We start from the raw sequence: 19,713 nt of genomic DNA on the forward strand, positions 1-19,713 counted from the left end.
CCTGATTCCCACTCCCAGGGATGGGGGTAAGGGCATGCTGTGGGTGAGGGGCAGCAGGAATACTGGGGTGGAGGTTGGCGGGGGAGGTTCCCGAATGCGCCAAGGGGAGCTTGGAGACCAGTAGAGAGGCCAAATAAATTAGCATGGACAAAGCCCTCCGGTATATTCCAGGGGATACCCAGTACTTAACAGCCCTCTCTACCCTCACCCCTCCGCTAATGATTAAACCCGTTGCACCGCGCCTGTGCAGGGTCCCGGGCAGCGCGAGCCTGCGCGGGGGGAGGGGAGAAGAGGGCAAGGGGAGGGGACAAGAGAGCTAGCGGTCCCGCCCGGTGATGTAGGCAGCCCGGGGAGGTGGAGCCGCGACGCCTGAAAGAGTCCCCACCGCAGCCGCGCTCTCGGTCGGCCCCACCGAGCAGCAGCCAGCGGCTCCGGCGACCCAAATTGCGGCGGCAGGGACCGCGGAAATCCCACCATCTGGGCTTGGGTTGGGGGTGTCCAGCCCACCCCACCCCCAGCCTCGGCCCCTCCTCCCTTCCCAGACGGCCGGAGCCACTCCCGGGAAAAGCTGTCCCCAGCCACTCGGCCGCCGTCCTGCACCTCGGCTGCCGGCCCGGCTGGGCACCGGGCATCTGCAAAGCTAGCCCTGCCTGGCACTGGGCATCTCCGGACACCGACTGTCTCCGGCGCTGCCCGGCTTCTCGCGACTCCGGGCGGTGGACTTCTGCGCGCCTTCCCTCCCCCGGCCTCCAGACAGGACGCAGGTGAGCTCCCCGCGACCCCAGCCTCTTTGGCCGCCGTCGCAATGCTGCCCTGGAGACGTAACAAATTCGTGCTGGTGGAGGACGAGGCCAAGTGCAAGGCGAAGAGCCTGAGTCCGGGGCTCGCCTACACGTCGCTGCTCTCCAGCTTCCTGCGCTCCTGCCCGGACCTGCTGCCCGACTGGCCGCTGGAGCGCCTGGGCCGCGTGTTCCGCAGCCGGCGCCAGAAAGTGGAGCTCAACAAGGAGGACCCGACCTACACCGTGTGGTACCTGGGCAACGCCGTCACCCTGCACGCCAAGGGCGACGGCTGCACCGACGACGCCGTGGGCAAGATCTGGGCTCGCTGCGGGCCGGGCGGGGGCACCAAGATGAAGCTGACGCTGGGGCCGCACGGCATCCGCATGCAGCCCTGCGAGCGCGGCGCCCCGGGGGGCTCCGGGGGTCGCAGGCCCGCGCACGCCTACCTGCTGCCGCGCATCACCTACTGCACGGCGGACGGGCGCCACCCGCGCGTCTTCGCCTGGGTCTACCGCCACCAGGCGCGCCACAAGGCCGTGGTGCTGCGCTGCCACGCTGTGCTGCTGGCGCGGGCGCACAAGGCGCGCGCCCTGGCCCGCCTGCTCCGCCAGACCGCGCTGGCAGCCTTCAGCGACTTCAAGCGCCTGCAGCGCCAGAGCGACGCGCGCCACGTGCGCCAGCAGCACCTCCGCGCGGGGGGCGCCGCCGCCTCGGTACCCCGCGCCCCGCTGCGCCGCCTGCTCAACGCCAAGTGCGCCTACCGGCCGCCGCCGAGCGAGCGCAGCCGCGGGGCGCCGCGCCTCAGCAGCATTCAGGAGGAGGACGAGGAGGAGGAGGAGGACTACGCGGAGGAGCGCGAGGAAGGAGCCCCCCAGCGCGAGCGGCCGGAGGTGCTCAGCCTGGCCCGGGAGCTGAGGACGTGCAGCCTGCGGGGCGCCCCGCCGCCCCCGCCGCCCGCGCAGCCCTGCCGCTGGAAGGCCGGCCCCAGGGAGCGGGCGGGCCAGGCGCGCTGAGAGCGGAGGGACAAGACTCGCGGCCTCAGGCCCAGCCCGCCAGACTCACAGCCTCAGACCCCGGCCCTGTCCGCTTCGGCTGCCCTGGTCCCCGGCCCCCGGCCCGTGTCTCCCCTGTGGTCTCCGTGTTGTCCGCCCCGCCGCCTCATTTTGGCTCAGGGTGATGATGCCTGGTACGCCCTTGATGATTGCGGGTGTTCCTCTCTCCCCACACCCGTAGTGCCCGGGCCTGCCATTGTGGACCCGCCCCCTACGCTTTACACCAAGTCTCTTTGCCCACAGACCTCCTCATGCCCTCCCAAAACGTCCTCTCAAGAGAAGGGAGGATAAGTTTCCAGAAATCCAGGAGGGTGGGTTTGGATCCTGGCCAGGGTGGAGGCAACGACCCTGCCCTTGGTCCCCCTAGCCTTCTTCCCTGTGGGGGGAAAAAAATGACCCTGGAGAGGCATTCTTGTGGGGGAAGAATCTAGCGGCCGGGGAGCGTTGAGGCCGGGCTGGTGGTGGGCAGAGTCCCCTGCCATATGCGCATGGAGGAATCCGCAGGCCCAAGCCCCGCCTCTCTTCCCCTTGGAGGACTCCTGGGACTTGACTGCTCTGCCTCTGGAGAACACTGGGACGGTCCCACTGACGTTCAAACAACAGGGTAGGCCAGGTAACAGCCATGCACCAGGCCGCTGCCCAGGCCTCTGCCCTGGCACCCACCACGGGATTCTTCACCCGCCCCATCTCTCTGCAGATGGATGCATGTGGTCCCCTCCTAGGTGCCCCTCAACCAGGTCCAAGATGGGGCTTCAAAGGAGGTAAGGAGAGCCTTTGGCAGGTGCTTGGGGACACTGACTACCTAGAAAGTAGGCATAGCAGAGCCGCTCCCAAGTCGAGGCTCCTCAGAGCAGGTGGGTCCTGACAGCAGCGGATTCTCCCAGCAGGATGAGGAAGGAGGGTGTGTTAACCCAACCAAGGGAGTGGACCCCCCCCCCAGGTGTCTCCGCAAGGCCACAAAAAGCCCAAAGATCTATGTGTCACTGATCATTGTAAATAAAGTGGACCTGGTTTTTCAGCCCTGTCACTACTCCTGTGTTGTGTTTAATGCCAGGCCTGCTGGGGGTGACAAAAGTGACTGAGGGTCAGAAAAGCTACAGGTTAGCCCGTATAGCTCTCCCCAGTTACGATTCGAACCCTGAAAGTGGCTCTTTTGAGCAGCCAGAGCCAACCCCAGGAACAGGATGGAGGCTGGGGACTGCTGCCAGGAAGCTGTTCCTTAATATCGGAGGAGGAGGCAGTAACTTATGCCTTGTCTGAAAATCACATGTGCCAGGCTCCCTGGAGGGTCGTCGGCTGTCTGTCTCAGCCTCCCAGAATGTCTGTACGCCTGGGCACTCAGACGTAAATGTCTGGGACATTTGGCAGGGAGGGCGGGGGCCTTCTCATAAGCCATGTATTAGTATCTCTGAGAAGGTTCACGTGTATGTCAAAGCATGTGGTATATAGACTATGTGTTTCCTCAAGATCAGAGCAGAGCAGGTTGTAAGAGAATGGGGTGGGCAGCTCAATTTTCTTTCAGAGGCTCTGGAGAAATCTGTCCAGACCCTGTGACAGCGCGAGTCTTCAGCTGGATATCTTCTTTATTGCTGTGCTGAGCTGGGCACTGATCCCAGAGTCACCCAGAACCCAAACGAGTGGCCTCTGCCATTGCCAGTAATCAGAATGGTTCTGTTTCCTGCAACTGCCAGGAAATAGGACAGCACTGCCATCTCACCCTGCAGAACCCAGGTGTGGTTAGGGATTTGGAGGGAAAAGCTAGGGCTGACTCCATATGCCAGAAGTAACAAAAACTCACTGGGCAAGGCTTCCTGCATGTTCTTTGCCTCCCTCTTACACATTGCGAGGACTTTTGTTGGTGTTTCTCCCCACTTGGAGATAAAAAGGAAGGAAGTGGGAAGATGTGAGACCTATGAGTGGACGATGGGCTGCAGGGCAGCCTCTGGTGTGGCTGAGACAACCCCAGACCTGTCTAGAAACAAGATCACAGCACGCCCTCTTCAATCAGACTTAGGCAGCGGACAGTTTCAAACCGCTAGGCACTGGGAGGTGCAGGAGGCCCTCTCTTGTTCTTACATTTGCAACGAGATGCATGTAATTAAAGGAGCAGTTACAGGTCAGGCACACAGTGTCTCATGCTTGTAATTCCAGCACTCTGCGAGGCTGAGGCAGAAGGATTGCTTGAGCCCGGGAATTTGAGGCTGCAGTGAGCTCTCATCACGCCACTGCACTCTAGCCTAGGTGATGAAGGAAGACCCTGTCTCTAAAATAATAATAATAATGACTTACAGACCTGCTTCCAGCTCCCAGCCTCAGCCCCTGCTCTTCCATTGTTCACTGGAAGCCTCTCAACACACACACACACACACACACACACACACACAGAGCCTCTCACCTTCCCTCACTCACACTATGATCTCCAGACCTAGAATTAGAAGGCCTGGGTGAGAGGACTCCTCTCTGAGCCTCCTGTCAAACAAAGGTGAAATGGGGATAATATCTCCTCTTACAACCTCACCCACTGGTTGTATTAAGTGGAATCATGTCTGTGAAAATCCTTCAGTAAATAATAAAATGTCCAGTACGTGTGAGGAACAAGCACTCCAACTTCTGTCTCCCTGGTGAGAGTGGCTGCAAGTTTTGCTGACCACATCTCCATTCTCAAGGTGTGTGATGGACTGAGGGTCAGGTAAGCCTGTGTGGCTCCCACTGTGGCTGGGCTGCGGAGTTGGAGGTATGGGACTGCTCCAGCCACCAGACTCTGGTGGCATTACTACCCAGAGGAGAGGAAGCATCTCCTGGGCACCCACACCTGCCTTTGTCTATGCTTTTAGTCAACATTCTCCCTGATCTTAGGTACAAGATAGCAAAATGAACCCTGAATCAGAGGTCAGATGGTTCAGCCCCTGTGTCTCTCCTCCCAGTGTGAATTTCCCACCTGGAAAATGAAAACAGAGTGGAGTGGCCCAGTGGTTTTCAAACCACATTCCTTCTGACCTAGATGTCTCAGGGTGCCCCAGGAGCTGCTGCGGGGAGTGATAGGGAACTGGAGTACGGAGATCCTCCCACGTCGCTTTTTTTGTTGTTTTTTGAGACGGAGTTTTGCTCTTCTTGCCCAGGCTGGAGTGCAATGGCACGATCTCGGCTCACCACAACCTCTGCTCCCAGGTTCAAGTGATTCTCCTGCCTCAGCCTCCTGAGTAGCTGGGATTATAGGCATGCACCACCACACCTGGCTAATTTTGTATTTTTAGTAGAGACAGGGTTTCTCCATGTTGGTCAGGCTGGTCTCAAACTCTCGACCTCAGGTGATCCGCCCGCCTGGCCTCCCCCTCGCTTTAACTAGAGCAGTATGTGTAACCTGTTTGGGGATCCTGTGATTCCATTTGAATAATGGGATGTACAGATTTTTGAAGCAATTGAAATCACTGAGCACGAGGCTCTCTAAACCTTCCCTTCCAGGCCTGAGGCTGGAAGGCTTGTCGGGCTGACTGGGTGTGAGAAGTATTATTGGAGGAGGTCAGAGATTCTCAGAGGCAGTGGCAACAGAGGGCTTTTTAAAAACCACAGGCAGCCAAGGACAATGCAGAAATGTGTCCCCAGGGAGGCCAGCAACTCGGGGTCAAGACTCTTCCTGGACCTTTGGGACCTGTCTCCATCTCTTCAGATCCCACTCCATCACTCCAACAAGGCTGGGCTGTGACCAGTGTGACATATGACATAGCACATAGCTCACAGAATAAAGTCAGTTGGCCCAGCCACCAGTGCCATCCTGGCCCCCACTGGTCTGCTTCCACTCTGCAACCCTGCCACTCAGAACTGCAGCCTGCTCCCTAGACCACCATGCGTTCTACCTCAGGACACTCATCTCCCTCCCTGGAATGCCCTTCCTTTTGGCTACACGTTTTCTTTTTTCTTTCTTTCTTTCTTTTTTTTTTTTGAGATGGGGTCTCTCTCTGTTGCCCAGGCTGGAGTGCAGTGGCACGATCTTGGCTCACTGCAACCTCTGCCTCCTGGGTTCAAGCAATTCTCTGTCTCAGCCCCAAGTAGCTGGGATTACAGACATCTGCCACCATGCCTCACAGATTTTTGAATTTTTAGTAGAGATGGGATTTCACCATGTTGGCCAGGCTGGTCTTGAACTCCTGACTTCGTGATCTACCCGCCTTGGCCTCTCAAAGTGCTAGGATTACAGGTATGAGCCACCATGCCCAGCCTGGCGACACATTTTCAAATCCTACCCTTTCCTCAAGGCCCAGCACAAATTTCACCTCTTTGAAACTTGCGTTAATGCACGCCCCTTCTCCACTCCTGCCGAATCTGGATGAGATCCCTCCTCTCAACCTCAACCTCACACAGGCCTTGGTCTGTGCTTTCTCTTGGTCCTCTTCATGTTTACCTTGGACTACTCTTTTTTATTATTATTTTTTGAGACAGAATCTCTCTCTTGTTACCCAAGCTGGAATGCAATGGTGTGATATCGGCTCACCGCAACTTCTGCCTCCCAGGTTCAAGCAATTCTCCTGCCTCAGCCTCCCAAGTGGCTGGAATTACAGGCATGCGCCATCAAGCCCAACTAATTTTATATTTTTAGTAGAGATGGGGTTTCTCCATGTTGGTCAGGCTGGTCTCAGGTGATCCACCCGCCTCGGCCTCCCAAAGTCTGGGATTACAGGTGTGAGCCACCACGCCCAGCCTGGACTACTCTCTTTATATGAGTGCCTCATTGTTCATATTGATCCACCTTCATTTCCTCACCTCCTTCAGTACCTTGTCCAAGAGTCAGTGTTCAGTAATGATTTGTTGAATGAATACATGAATGAATAAGACAGATGGAAGAGCCATCATAGGACAGGAAACCAAGTGGGTGGAGAAGCATTTCTTCTGCCAAGCTTCTGCCTGGAGATACTAAAGGAGCACTGTCCTCACATGGCCTGTTCAGACGGACGGCTATTCGTGGGGAAGATCAGCAGCTGAAGAAACAAGGCCAGAGGAGAAAACATGCCTCTGTCCCTTGGGTCTGCTCTGGGTTCTAAAGTCTCAAGACTGGGCCCTCTGACTCTCTGGGCCCATCCAGGACACTCAAAATTGTAACAGCAGCTCCTGGCAGTGGGCAGCCATCCTCCAGACACACTGGCTGGGATTTGCAGACTTGGAAAGGGTGTTGAGAGGACCGTCAGGACAGGTGCAGTTTATAACGTAACACGAACAGTCAAACCTGGGCTTTGGCAACAGAGAGACCTGAATGCCAACCCCAGCACTGCCACCTGATGGCTGAATAACTTTGGCTAGGCTTTCGGAGCCTTGGTTTTCCAACCTTGAAAATACGGTGCCGGGCGCATCACTTGAAAATAGGGTGCCATGGCTCACACCTGTAACCCTAGCACTTTGGGAGGCCGAGGTGGGCAGATCACCTGAGGTCAGGAGTTCGAGACCAGCCTGGCCAACATGGTGAAACCATGTCTCTACTAAAAATACAAAAATTAGCCAGGCATGGTGGCAGGCACCTGTAATCCCAGCTCCACCGGGAAGCTGAGGCAGGAGAATCACCTGAACCCAGGAGGCAGAGGTTGCAGTGAACTGAGATGGAGCCACTGCACTCCAGCCTGGGCAACAAGAGTGAAACATCCAAAAAAAAAAAAGAAGGAAGGAAGGAAAGAAGGAGGGAGGGAGAGAGGAAGGAAGGGAAAGAAAGAGAGAGCGAGCGAGAGAGAAAGAAAACAGGGCTAGGTGAGTTTATTTATTTATTTACTTATTTTTGAGAGAGGATCTCTCTTTGTTGCCCAGGCTGGACTGCAGTGGTGCGAACTCAGTTTACTACAACCTCTGCTTCCTGGGCTCAAGCCATCCTCCCACTTCAGCCTCCCGAGTAGCTGGGACCACAGGTGCATGCTGCCACCTTGCCTGGCTAGTTTTTTTATGTTTTGTTTTTTATTTTTGTACTTTTTGTAGAGACAGGGTTTCACCATGTTGCCCAGACTAGTCTCGAGCTCCTGGGCTCAGCGGTCCACCCACCTCAGCCTCCCGAAGTGCTGGGGTTATAGGCGTGAGCCACTGCGCCCAGCCTCTTTTTTAAACACTATGAAAGAATTGGGGTTGTTTTTGTTTTGTTTGTTTTGTTTTGAGACAAGGTCTCAGGCTGGAGTGCAGTGGCAGGGTCATGGCTCATTTGCTCATTTGCAGCCTCGCCCTCCTGGACCAAAGCAATTCTACCCCCTCAGTCTCCCAAGTAGCTGGGACTACAGGCATGTACCCCCAAGCCAGCCAATTTTTTAATCGAGTCTTCATTGTATACAGCTGTTGGGGGAATGATGTAAGGCATTACGTTTGGATAATTTACTTAGCACCAGTGCCAGATACACACAGTAAGTGATGGCTATCACTATCCTGTTTATTATCATTTTACCTGGAATTCTCCTAACAGACAGCTCTAGGATGAGAAGTTCAGGTGGCTGGCCGCTGAGACACTAAATATGTTGTTTGTTTATGCCCCAGGATGGGTACCCACCTAAACTCTCATTCATCTCTAAACCAATAGATTGCCTTATTAACAATTCCTCTCTCATTGTTCAACCGACATAAGCCTGGTGCTTTGACACCAGATCAGTGCATGCAATATCTTATACTTCCTGTATATTCTTTTTGCCCTAGCACCCAGCACAAGGCCAGGCACACAGTACACACTCGGAGGTGAAGAAATGAATGATGGCATGAAGGATTCACTGCTGCCGACAGCAGCGTTGGCACACAACCTTCCCTGCCAAGCTCTTCCAATGGCTGGGATGCCACGTCTTTGTGGCAAATGGGTCTCCTTCCCTTCCTGGTCCCGTTTGCCCTGAACTTCAGGTGAAGAAGAGAATGCTGTTGGCTGAGGGGAAGAACAGCCGAAAAGCATCGGATGGCAGGCTGCAGACCCGGCGGGCCTCTGGGCCAGAACTGCTCCCTCTCACCCTTTGCTCCACTCCTGCTGTCCTCAGAGGGTTCTGTCACCTAATGCAGAGTGACTGATGAGCATCAGCCCCTAACAGTCGGAAGAAGGCTGTGTGGGGATCAGAGGCGAAGCTGAAGTCCAAGCCGTCAAAGAGGAGACCTCAGTTGGGAAGATGGGGCCAATACTCCTACGTGCCAGGAACCTGTGACTGAAAAGTCCCAAGGAGCTGGGCTGTACTAGAAAGGTCGGGAAGACTCTTGCGTTCGCCTGTGTGGCATCCATCCATTCCTCCTGCACAGTGGAGTCCGCCTCCTCTTCCCCAGGCGCACAGCCAAACGCCCCCTCTAGTCCCGCCTACTTAGGTGGGATCATGTGACCACGTTCTGGCCAATAGAATTGATGCATGCCATTCTCAGGCCTGGATCCTGGGAAGCGTGACCTACCCACCTGGACAGCATAGTGAGACTCCATCGCTACAAAAAAAAATTTTTTTAATTAGCTGGGCATGGTGGCATGCATCTGTAGTCCTAGCTACTTGGGAGGATGAGGTGGGAAGATGGCTTGAGCCTGGGAGTTCCAGGCTTCAGCGAGCTGCGTTTGCACCACTCCACACCAGCCTGGGAGACAGAGCAAGACCTTGTCCCTCCCCCCACCCCCCCCAAAAAAAAAAAAAAATCACGGTCTTTATTTTGCTGCCTGCCTCCGGATGTTATCACTTAGAGTTTTCTTGGAACACACGTTAAAGATGACAGAGCCCTTCTATCAGCCTGGGTCTCTGAGCGACCACATGAAGCAGAGCCCTGCCTCTGCCACCACCGGAAGCAGAAGTCATTTGTACTGTGTTCGGTCACTAACATATTGTTGTTTATTGCAAGCATGCTGCTTGCCTTGACTAACACACTCTCCTTGTAACCCACTACCCTAACGTTTCTAGTGAAATCACCCATTCCCTACTCCCCCTCCCTGGAAGTCCAGTGGAGGTGACTCCACATGGGCTCCGGGGCAGGACACGTGATCCAGCCGATGTCTGATTCAGTCCTGAGCAATCAGGATAACCCATCTCCTTAGCCACCAAGATTGGTTCAGGATAGGGCGTATGACACTGTCAGAGCCGGTGGGACCTAGTTCTGGGATTTTTGTTGAAACTGTTGGGAAGAGAGATGCTCACTTTCTGCTGGAGTTGCTGAGAAGGTGGGAGGTGTGTCTGGTGCTGCTGGCGGCCTTCCTGCCGACATGAGGGGAGGGCGCCTGAGAAGGAGGCCAGCACAGTGGGAAGCAGGGACCACGTCCAATGGCACTGCTTGAACCCCTGCATCTCATCGAGCCTGCCTAATCTGTCCTTGGAGTTTTCAGTTCCTTGAGCCAGTAAGTTGTACTTTTTCCTTAGGCCAGTGTGGGTGGGGCTTTCTGTCCCTGTGTCTGGGAGAACCCTGGCCCCACCATTGCTATTCTTATCCAGTCCCAGTTCTGAGTAAAGTCACTGAAAGACTTCGGGGGGGGTCCATCATCACATTGCCTGACTATAGGACATTCAGGCAGCACATGGGATCTGAAAGCCCCAGGCCCTTTCTCTTTCTGGGGCCACCTGGCTGCCCCTCACACACTTTCCCAGTCTGCACTCTGTGAACCGGCTTCCTTCCCCGTTCAGAGCACCCGCCCCCTTGTGCCTTCCATCAGCACGTGGCTCTGATGCTGACTCCACACGCTTCTTCAGTTCAGTCCAACCAAAGCCTGAGACCTCTGTTCAAGTGCTAAGGTGTGAGGTTGATTTGTGGTCACCTGCTGGTCACAGCCCAGTCTCTGGGTGGTCCCCAGAGCACAGATCCACCCTGATCCACTCAGCTGCAACTGGGAAGTGAGTTGACTGGCTATGAATCTGGCTTACTAAGCCAACCTTTTAGGGGAACTTCGACAGGGAGGGGCACTTCTGAGGATGCAGCATGAGCTGAACAGGCTGATCCTGGAGTCTGAGCCTGGGATTGCCTTCTACTCATCGTGGGCCATGGGCAACTCCCTTTACTGCTTCAGTCTCCATCTTCTCTGCAATATGGAGATAATAATCCCCACTGTTCCTGCCTCAAGGATTGTTCTGAGGGGCCATTCAAAGGAGAGGGAATGCAAGAGGACTTTGAAAAGCATCAAGTACTAGCCAAGAGGCAGGGGCAGGATGATTCCTTACTGGCTGTAAGACAAGAAAGCTGGAGTGAGGCAGTAACTTACCTACTGGCCTTCCTTAAAGGCTCTTGCCTGGAGGATGAAGCCCCCTGCCAAGGAAGCTGGCACAGACTGCAGCGAGGGAGGTTTCAAATGGGCATCTGCAGGGATTTCCTGGAGGGAGAACATGACCAGGAAACAGCTTGCCAAGCTCCAGCAACAAGCTCCCCCACCCCGCTGCTGCCCCCCATGATGGGCCTGAGGGGTGGTGGGTACATCCCCATTTGTAGTCAGAGGAATGACTAGGAGGTCCCAGAAGACCCTTGCAGCTGGAGCTTCTCATGCCATCATCACGCCTGTGATCTCATATCCCACAGGAATACAGAATGTGATCATTCTGCAGCCTTTGAGGTGGGGGCGGGGATGCAGGGAGGGGAGGTGGATATTCTCGTAAGATCAGACTGGGTCCTGCTCACTTCCAATCCTCTACTTCTCTCAATCCCCAAAGGACAGAAGACCTAGAGATCTTGCATCACATCAACCCTCTGCCAAAATTCCACTGAGTCGCGCAAGCCCAGATGGCTGGCTGGGCCCTGCGATGTCTCTGCATCTCCTCGGGGAAGCATACATGAAGGATGACAGCCATGGGTTAGGCATGGCCTAGGGAGCAGTGCATGCTGTCAGGGGCCAGTAGATGTCTGCAAGGATATTTCCCTGACAGCTTGACTCCTTAGAGATGTACTAAGCTCTCCTTCTAAGATGATAAAAGCAAAAAAAAAAAAAAAAAAAAAAAAAAGCAACACGTTTTTACTTGAAATCAGTGAAACAGCAAATATTCAGACAAAATGGGCCAGGCATGGTGGCTCATGCCTGTAATCCCAGCACTTTGGGAGGCCGAGGAGGGCAGATCACTTTAGGCCAGAAGTTGAAGACCAGCCTGGCCAAAATGGTAAAACCCTGTCTCTACTAAAAATACAAAAGTTAGCCAGATGTGGTGGTGAGTGCCTGTAATCCCAGCTACTCAGGAGGCTGAGGCAGGAGAATCGCTTGAACCCAGGAGGCAGAGGTTGCAGCGGGCTGAGAACACACCACTACACTCCAGCTTGGGTGACAGAGCAAGACTTCATTTCAAAAATAAAACATAAAAAGTGGGTAACCTTCCCTTATCCCCTCTCTATGCCCCAGTCCGCATTCCCCACGCTTGTAGCACATACACTCCTGGGTTACTACTCTTACAGCCTGGATCTAATCTTCCTCCGCTTTTCCCCATACCCATGAATATGAACAAAGCCCATAAACACATGGATAGAGGTTTTGTTGTTTGTTTTCACAAACAAACAACAAAAAAATGACGTCATTCTCTAACATGCTATTATTCTGCAACTGGCTTTATTCTCGTTTATATCATGCACGCCCCTCCAGCTCAGTGGATTTAAGTGTATAGCTCATTCTTCTTTTAATAGCTGTGCAACGTATGATGAGACCATTCCCTGTTAATGTATGTTCAGATTGTCTCCTGTTCTCAAAAATGTCTACTACGTTTTGGTTGCATGCACACTTCTCGCAAGAAGGAACAGACATAAGCAGGACATGTCAAGCTGAAAATAAATAGGATCAGAAAGACTTTATGTGAATTCCTGGTGCCCCAGGTCTCAGCCAGAAGAGCCCTTAGAACTTGTGGTCTAATCCCCTGGTTTACGGATCAGAAAAGTGACTTGTCCAAGGTCATGTAACTTGCTACTGAAAAAGCTGTGGCCAGAATTTAAACTAGCTGACTCCCTGATGAATGTCCTGTTCCCTTTACAAAAACTGTTAAAATAAAAGTAGAAACTGGTCCAAGAAGGGTTGGTTGGTTGGTTTGCTTCCTTGCTTGTTGTGAGACAGGGTCTTGCTCTGTCATCCAGACTGGGGTGTAGTGGTGTGATCAAAATTCACTGCAGCCTTGACTTCCTGAGCTCAGGTGATCCTCCCACCTCAGCCTCCCAGAGAAAGGTTTATTTAAGCTCACAGATGCCCAGAGTTTAGGGTCAAGCTAGGAAGTGAGTTATACTCAAACCTCAATGGAGTTAACGGCGAAAGGATAGGGTCTCACTTTATGTTCCTCCTACCGCCCTCCCCAGCATTTTTCTCTTAATACTCCAGGCTCACTTCTGGAGCGCTGACCATTCCTCCTCCAGGACTAGTCTGCTCTCGTATTTGTGCACGGCTGCCTCCTTCCCACGCACAGATCTCAGCTCTAAGGTCACTCCTCAGAGAGGTCCGCCTTGTTTCCAGGCTCGCCCTCCACTGGAAGCCGTCCTGGCGCACCCGGCCTCTTCTGTCCCCTTTCTGTGCCTGTTGTCGTCGTCACTGCCCTGTCACCATCCGACATCTTGATCATGTCTTTGCTTCCTTGTTCATCAGCAGACGCCTCCATTGGAATAGAAGGCCCGTGAGTTACACATCCGGCCTTGGGAGGACAGTGCCTGGCACGAAGTAGGGGCTTAGTCAAGATTTGAAATGATAGCACCTGAGTTCCCTGACTGCTGGTCCAGGGGTGCCTGCTTCCTCCATGCTTCTTAGCATCTTTGCTACATCAGGGCTGCAGAGGCTGGTGGCCCCAGCTCCTGGCGAGAGCTCCTCCTGTGGAGGTTGGGGAAGGGGTAGGGCCCTTCTAAGTATTCAAAAGCCTCAGGTGGGCTGGGCACTTTGGGAGGCCAAGGCGGGCAGATCACAAGGTCAGGCGTTCGAGACCAGCCTGGCCAATATGGTAAAACCTTGTCTCTACTAAAAATACAAAAAAAAAAAATAGCCGGGTGTGGTCGTGCATGCCTGTGGTCCCAGCCAGCAGGAGGATCACTCGTGCCTGAGAGGTTAAGGCTGTTGCGTGGTACGTCTGCACCACTGCACTCCAGCCTGGGTGACAGCAAAACCCGTCTCAAAAAAAAAAAAGAAGATAAAAGAAAAAGGAAATGTCCTTTGGATGACTGGAAAGCCTGGCCACTCAAAAGCTGCTACCTGATAAGTGTGTTTATTCTTCAAAACTGGAAAACAGGAAGCAGGCTCCTTTCTGTATCTTTGTTTGTTTGTTTTCAAAACGGAGTCTCGCTCTGTCGCTCAGACTGGAATGCAATGCGGTCGTGCCATCTCAGCTCACTGCAACCTCTGCCCCTGAGTTCAAGCAATTTTTGTGCCTCAGCCTCATGAGCAGTTGGGATTACAGGCTTACACCACCACACCCGGCTAATTTTTTGTATTTTTAGTAAAGATGGGGTTTCGCCATGTCGGCCAGACTGGTCTCAATCTCTGGACCTCAGATGATCCACCCATCTCTGCCTCCCATGTTTTTCATGCCTGTAATCCCTTTCTCTGTCTTACATAAAAAACAAGTCCTGGTAAAAGAGACTGGAATAGGTTACCCTGTGGAAGCGGATAATGACATGGCACCATGGCCTCTTGTCCAGAGGAAGCTTCTCAGCTCCAGTGGAATCTGGGACCTGGTCCAGAAAGGTCTGGGATCCTTGGGTGGGGAATTCCACCCCCTACAGCTTCCCCAGCAGGCAGAGGAGAGACATCTCTCTAGGGCCTAACGTGCTCTGAAAATTAGACTGCAGGCCAGGGGTCCACATCCCTCATTCATTCAGCTTTCTTTCATTATTGAAATATTTTTTATTGATATGTAATAGATGTACATATTTGAGGGGGTACATGTGATAATTTGATACATTCATGTAGTTTGTAAAGATCAAATCAGGGTAATTGGGATGTCCATTGCCTTAGATATTCATATTTTCTTTATGATAGTAATGCTCTAATTATTCTCTTCTAGCTATTTTGAGATGCACAACAGATTAATGTTAACTACAATCACCCTACGAATCTATCAAACACCAGGTCTTATTTCTTCTAGTTAACTGTATATTTGTACCTCTCTTCATTGCTCTCCCACCGTAACTGCCAATTTGCTCTCTGTCTTCATAAGCTCTACTTTTTTTTCTTTTTTTTTTTTTTTTTTTGAGATGGAGTCTCGCTCTGTTGCCCAGGCTGGAGTGCAGTGGCACAATCTCAGCTCACTGCAACCTCTGCCTCCTGGGTTCAAGCGATTCTCCAGTCTCAGCCCCCCAAGTAGCTGGGACTACAGGCACACACCACCACATCTGGCTAAATTTTTTATTTTTAGTAGAGATGGAGTTTCACCATTTTGGTCAGACTGGTCTCAAACTCCTGACCTCAGGTGATCCATCCACCTCGGCCTCCCAAAGTGCTGGGATTACAGGCATGAGCCACTGTGCCCAGCCAGGATCTACTCTTTTAACTCCCACCTATGAGTGAGAACATGCATTATTTGTCTTTCTGTGCTTGGCTTATTTAACTTAACATAATGGCCTCCAGTTCCATCTATGTCACTGCAAATGACAGGATTTTATTTTTTATGGCTAAATAATATTCTGCTGTGTATATAAACCACATTTTCTTTCTTTCTTTCTATTTTTCTTTCTTTTTTTTTTTTTTTTTTTTTGAGATGGAGTCTTTCTCTGTCACCCAGGCTGGAATGCAGTGGCACCATCTCGGCTCACTGCAACCTCTGCCTCCCGGGTTTAAGTGAGTCTTCTTCTTTAGCCTCCCAGGTAGCTGGGATTACAAGCACCTGCCACCATGCCCAGATAATTTTTGTGTTTCTAGTAGAGACGAGGTTTCACCATGTTGGCCAGGCTGGTCTCCACCTCCTGAGCTCAAGTGATGTGCCCTCCTCAGCCTCCCAAAGTGCTGGGATTATAGGCATGAGCTATCACGCCCAACCCAAAACTGCATTTTCTCTATCCATGCATCCACTGATGCACTGGGGAAGATGGACAACCATACGCAGAAGAATAAAACTAAATCCCTATCTCTCACCATATGCAAAAATCAAATCACAATGGATTGAAGACTTAATTCTGGCCAGGTGTGGTGGCTCACACCTGTAATCTCAGCACTTTGGGAGGCCAAAGCAGGTGGATCACCTGAGGTCAGTATCACCAGGAGGTCAAGAGCAACCTGGCCAACATGATAAAACCCCATCTCTACTAAAAATACAAAAATTAGCTGAGCATGGCAGCACACTCCTGTAATCCCAGCTACTCAGAGACTGAGGCAGGAGAATCACTTGAACCAGGGAAACAGAGGTTGTGGTGAGCTGAGACTACATCACTGAACTCCAGCTTGGGCAACAGAGTGAGACTCCATCTCCAAAAAAAAAAAAAAAAAAATGGATTAAAACCTTAATTTTAAGACCTGAAACTATGAAACTACTAGAAGAAAAGATTGGAGAAATGCTCTGGGACATTGGTCTGGACAAAGATCTTTGTGTGTAACACCTCAAAAACACAGGAAACAAAAGCAAAAATAGACACACGGGATTATATCAAGTGAAACAACTTCACAGCAGAGGAAACTATGAACAAAGTGAAGAGATGACTCACAGAATGGGACAGAATATTTGCAAACTAACCATCTGATGAGGGATTAATAAATACAATGTATCAAGAGGTCAAGCAGTTCAATAGCAAAAAGAAAAAAAGCACAAATAATTCTATTTCAAAACGGGCAAAAGATCTGAATAGACATTTCTTTTTTTTTTTTTTTTTTTTTTTTTTTTTTTTTTTTTTTGAGACAGAGTCTTACGCCGTCACCAGGCGCCAGGCTGGAGTGCAGTGGCACAACCTCGGCTCACTGTAACCTCCGCCTCCCAGGTTCAAGCAATTCTCCTGCCTCAGCCTCCTGAGTAACTGGGACTACAGGTGCACGCCACCACGTCCAGCTAATTTTTATTTATTTTTAGTAGAGATGGGGTTTCACTGTGTTGACCAGGATGGTCTCGATCTCTTAACCTCGTTATCCACCTGCCTTGGCCTCCCAAAGTGCTGGGAGACATTTCTCAAAAGAAGACATTTCTCAAAATGGCCAACAGATATGTGAAAATATGCTTAACATCACTGATCATAAGAGAAATGCAAATCCAAACCGCAATGAGATATCATCTTACCCTAGTTAAAATGGCTTTTATCAAAAAGGCTGGGGATAACGGATGCTGCCAAGGATGCAGAGAAAGGGGGATGCTTGCTTGCACACTATTGGTGGTAATATAAATTAGTATAGCCACTATGGGAAAGAATGTAGAGATTCCTCAAAAACTAACCATAGAACTACCATACGATCCAGCAATTCCGCTATGGGATATACATCCAAAAAAAAAAAAAAGGAATCATTACAACAAAGAGATATCTGCACTCCCACATTTATTATAGTAGTATTCACAATAACCAAGATATGGAATCAACTTTCTTTTGATCAGTATCATATTGAGTGCCTACTACATGCCAGGCACCATCCCAGTGTGGAGGAGACAGTGGTGAATAAAGCAAAGAAAGACCTTTGCCTTTGGGAGGCACATCCTGGTGAGGAGGGATCAATAAACAAGAGGTTTAATAAATGCATAAATTACATTAGAAGGTGACATGCTATTGCAGTGAGGGGTGTGAGCAAAAGTTGAGAGGCGTAAGGAAAGTGAGTGCCTCCCCACTGCCCTGGTCCCATGAAATGCAAAATTTCTGGGCTGGAAACAGTAGTCATAGCAGAAGCTGACTAGATGGTCAACCAAACCCATCACCTCTTCTTCCAGAGCCAAGGCAACACATTTCCCAGGCTTCTCTGCAGCTAGTTACAGCCATGTGACTAAATTCTAGCCAATAGGATGTGAGACTCTTTCAAATCTGGCTCATAAATACTTCCTACTCCTTCAGTTCCCCCACCCTGTGAGCAAAACTTGTTCCCTCTTTCCCCAGCTGCTAGCTGAAGGGAGGGGACACTGAGAACCTAGAGGAGGGCAGAGCCGTAGATAGAAGGGGCCTGGATCCCTGAAGACCGCATAGAGAGGTGGCCCGCTGGCCCTCACCTGTTAGACTTTACATGGGGGGGATGGCTGATCACTGGGCCTGAAGACCAGAAAAGGGTGGTTTGCAAACCATTTTAGGTAGCAAAGAGAAGGCAAGGGCTTTCAGGGATTTCTTTAAGGATTTCTCCATGCCACGGGTCTATTTTTTTCCCATTTTCTCCCACCTGCTACTTGAAATTCCCTATTCATCTATTCATGTATTTGTTCATTCAGTAAATATTTATTGAGCACCTAGTATATCCCAGGCACTGTTTTAGGCACTGGGGATACAATGGTGACAAAGTAGCAACAACCCCAGCTCTCAAGGAGCTAGTAAGCAAGAACAGACAATAAACAAAATGAAAGAAAAGGTCAACACCTGTAGGGGTGTTTGTTTGTTTTTGTTTTGTTTTGCTTTGATACAGTCTCACTCTGTCACCCAGGCTAGAGTGCAGTGACCCAATTTTCGCTCACTGCAACCTCTCCCTCTCAGGTTCAAGCGATTCTCCTGCCTCAGCCTCCTGACTAGCTGGGATTACAGGTGCACACCACCATGCCTGGCTAATTTTTCTATTTTTAGTAAAGACAGGGTTTTGCCATGTTGGCCAGGCTGGTCTCAAACTCCTGACCTCAAGTGATCTACCTGTGTAGATCCCAAAGTGCTGGGATTACAGGCATGAGCCACTCACCCAGCCAAGATCAACACCTGTGAAAAGAAGGGAAGGAAAAATAACAGCTTTGTTACAAACCCACTTTATAGATGAGAAATATGCAGAATAAACAAGTTAAGTGACTTAAGCTAATGTAACTTGGGCCAACTGTAATAAAAGAAGTGCAGCTGAGAGCTCAGTGAAGATGGACTTGACATCTTGTCGTTTCACAAGGTGGTGTCTTGATTCCTCCAGGTGAGGACTTCATTGCTTTTGGAAGGCAGTGGAGATACTGAGGCTGCAAGCAAAGGCTTTCTGTTCCCCTCTGCCTTTAGTAGCTCTGGGTCATGGAGCAGATTTCTTACCCTTTCTGTCCCTCAGTTTCCTCACCTGTAAAACATGGATAATAAAGTTCTAACCTCCGTGGTAGATTGCTTGGTAATGGCCCCAATAAACAAGTTTCCCCTTGCGTGGTCTCCTTTCACATCGACTCTGGGCTTGGCTATGTGACTTCCTTCAGCAATAGGACATCAATAAACACAACTCAAGCAACAGCTTGAAAAATGCCATAAGCCTTGCTATTGTGGAACTCTGCCGTCATGTGAAAGAAACCCAGGCTGGCCTGCTGGAGACATGTGTCCTAGCTGACAGTTGGCACCAGGCACCAGACACATGAGTGAAGCCATCTTAGCCCCAGTTGTGCCGCTGGAAGATTGCACATGACCAGCAAATGAACTACCCAGCTGAGCCCAATCCAAATTGCTGACCTACAGAATTATGGGCCAAAAAAAGTTATTCTTTTAAGCCACTAAGTTTTAAAATGATTTGTTATACAGTAATAGATAACCAATTCAACAACTTCAAGGAGCATTTCTGAGAATAGAATGAGGAAATGCACTGAAAACATTTAAAATCTTTTTTGGCACAAAACATAGCCCCAAAATATAGTTATTATTGTCACTATATCATTTAGAGCCAAGTTTCTTCATTTTTTGGATTCTCCATGTTGGCCTCTGTAGTTACTCAAGTATAAAATGATTGATGCTGGAAAATTCTGTGAGATCACCCTGAATCTATCTATGGTGGCTGTGGGCTTCAGAGGTTAACAGTTGCCTTGGATGGACTTTAGTCTGACTTAAGTAGGGAGAAGAAAAGATAGGGAGAAGAATTTCAGATAGTGAAATCATCACTCCCACTGGGAGTTATTTAAGATTAAGGAACCAAGATTAGCAGTTATAGTATGGGCTTTTTG

The 19,713-nt window shown here is 51.0% G+C and overlaps 1 protein-coding gene across 1 annotated transcript; it reads left to right on the top strand.

Annotated features, from left to right (window-relative positions):
- The first annotated feature begins 353 nt into the window (after positions 1-353).
- Positions 354-2,852, top strand: FAM43B (family with sequence similarity 43 member B). The gene has a single exon (XM_039474099.2). The coding sequence runs from the start codon at positions 806-808 to the stop codon at positions 1,793-1,795; it is 990 nt and encodes a 329-aa protein (XP_039330033.1). The 5' UTR covers positions 354-805; the 3' UTR covers positions 1,796-2,852.
- The last annotated feature ends 16,861 nt before the right edge of the window (positions 2,853-19,713 follow it).

Source organism: Saimiri boliviensis, chromosome 11, assembly GCF_048565385.1.
Source record: "Saimiri boliviensis isolate mSaiBol1 chromosome 11, mSaiBol1.pri, whole genome shotgun sequence".
Taxonomy (NCBI): Eukaryota; Metazoa; Chordata; class Mammalia; order Primates; family Cebidae; genus Saimiri; species Saimiri boliviensis.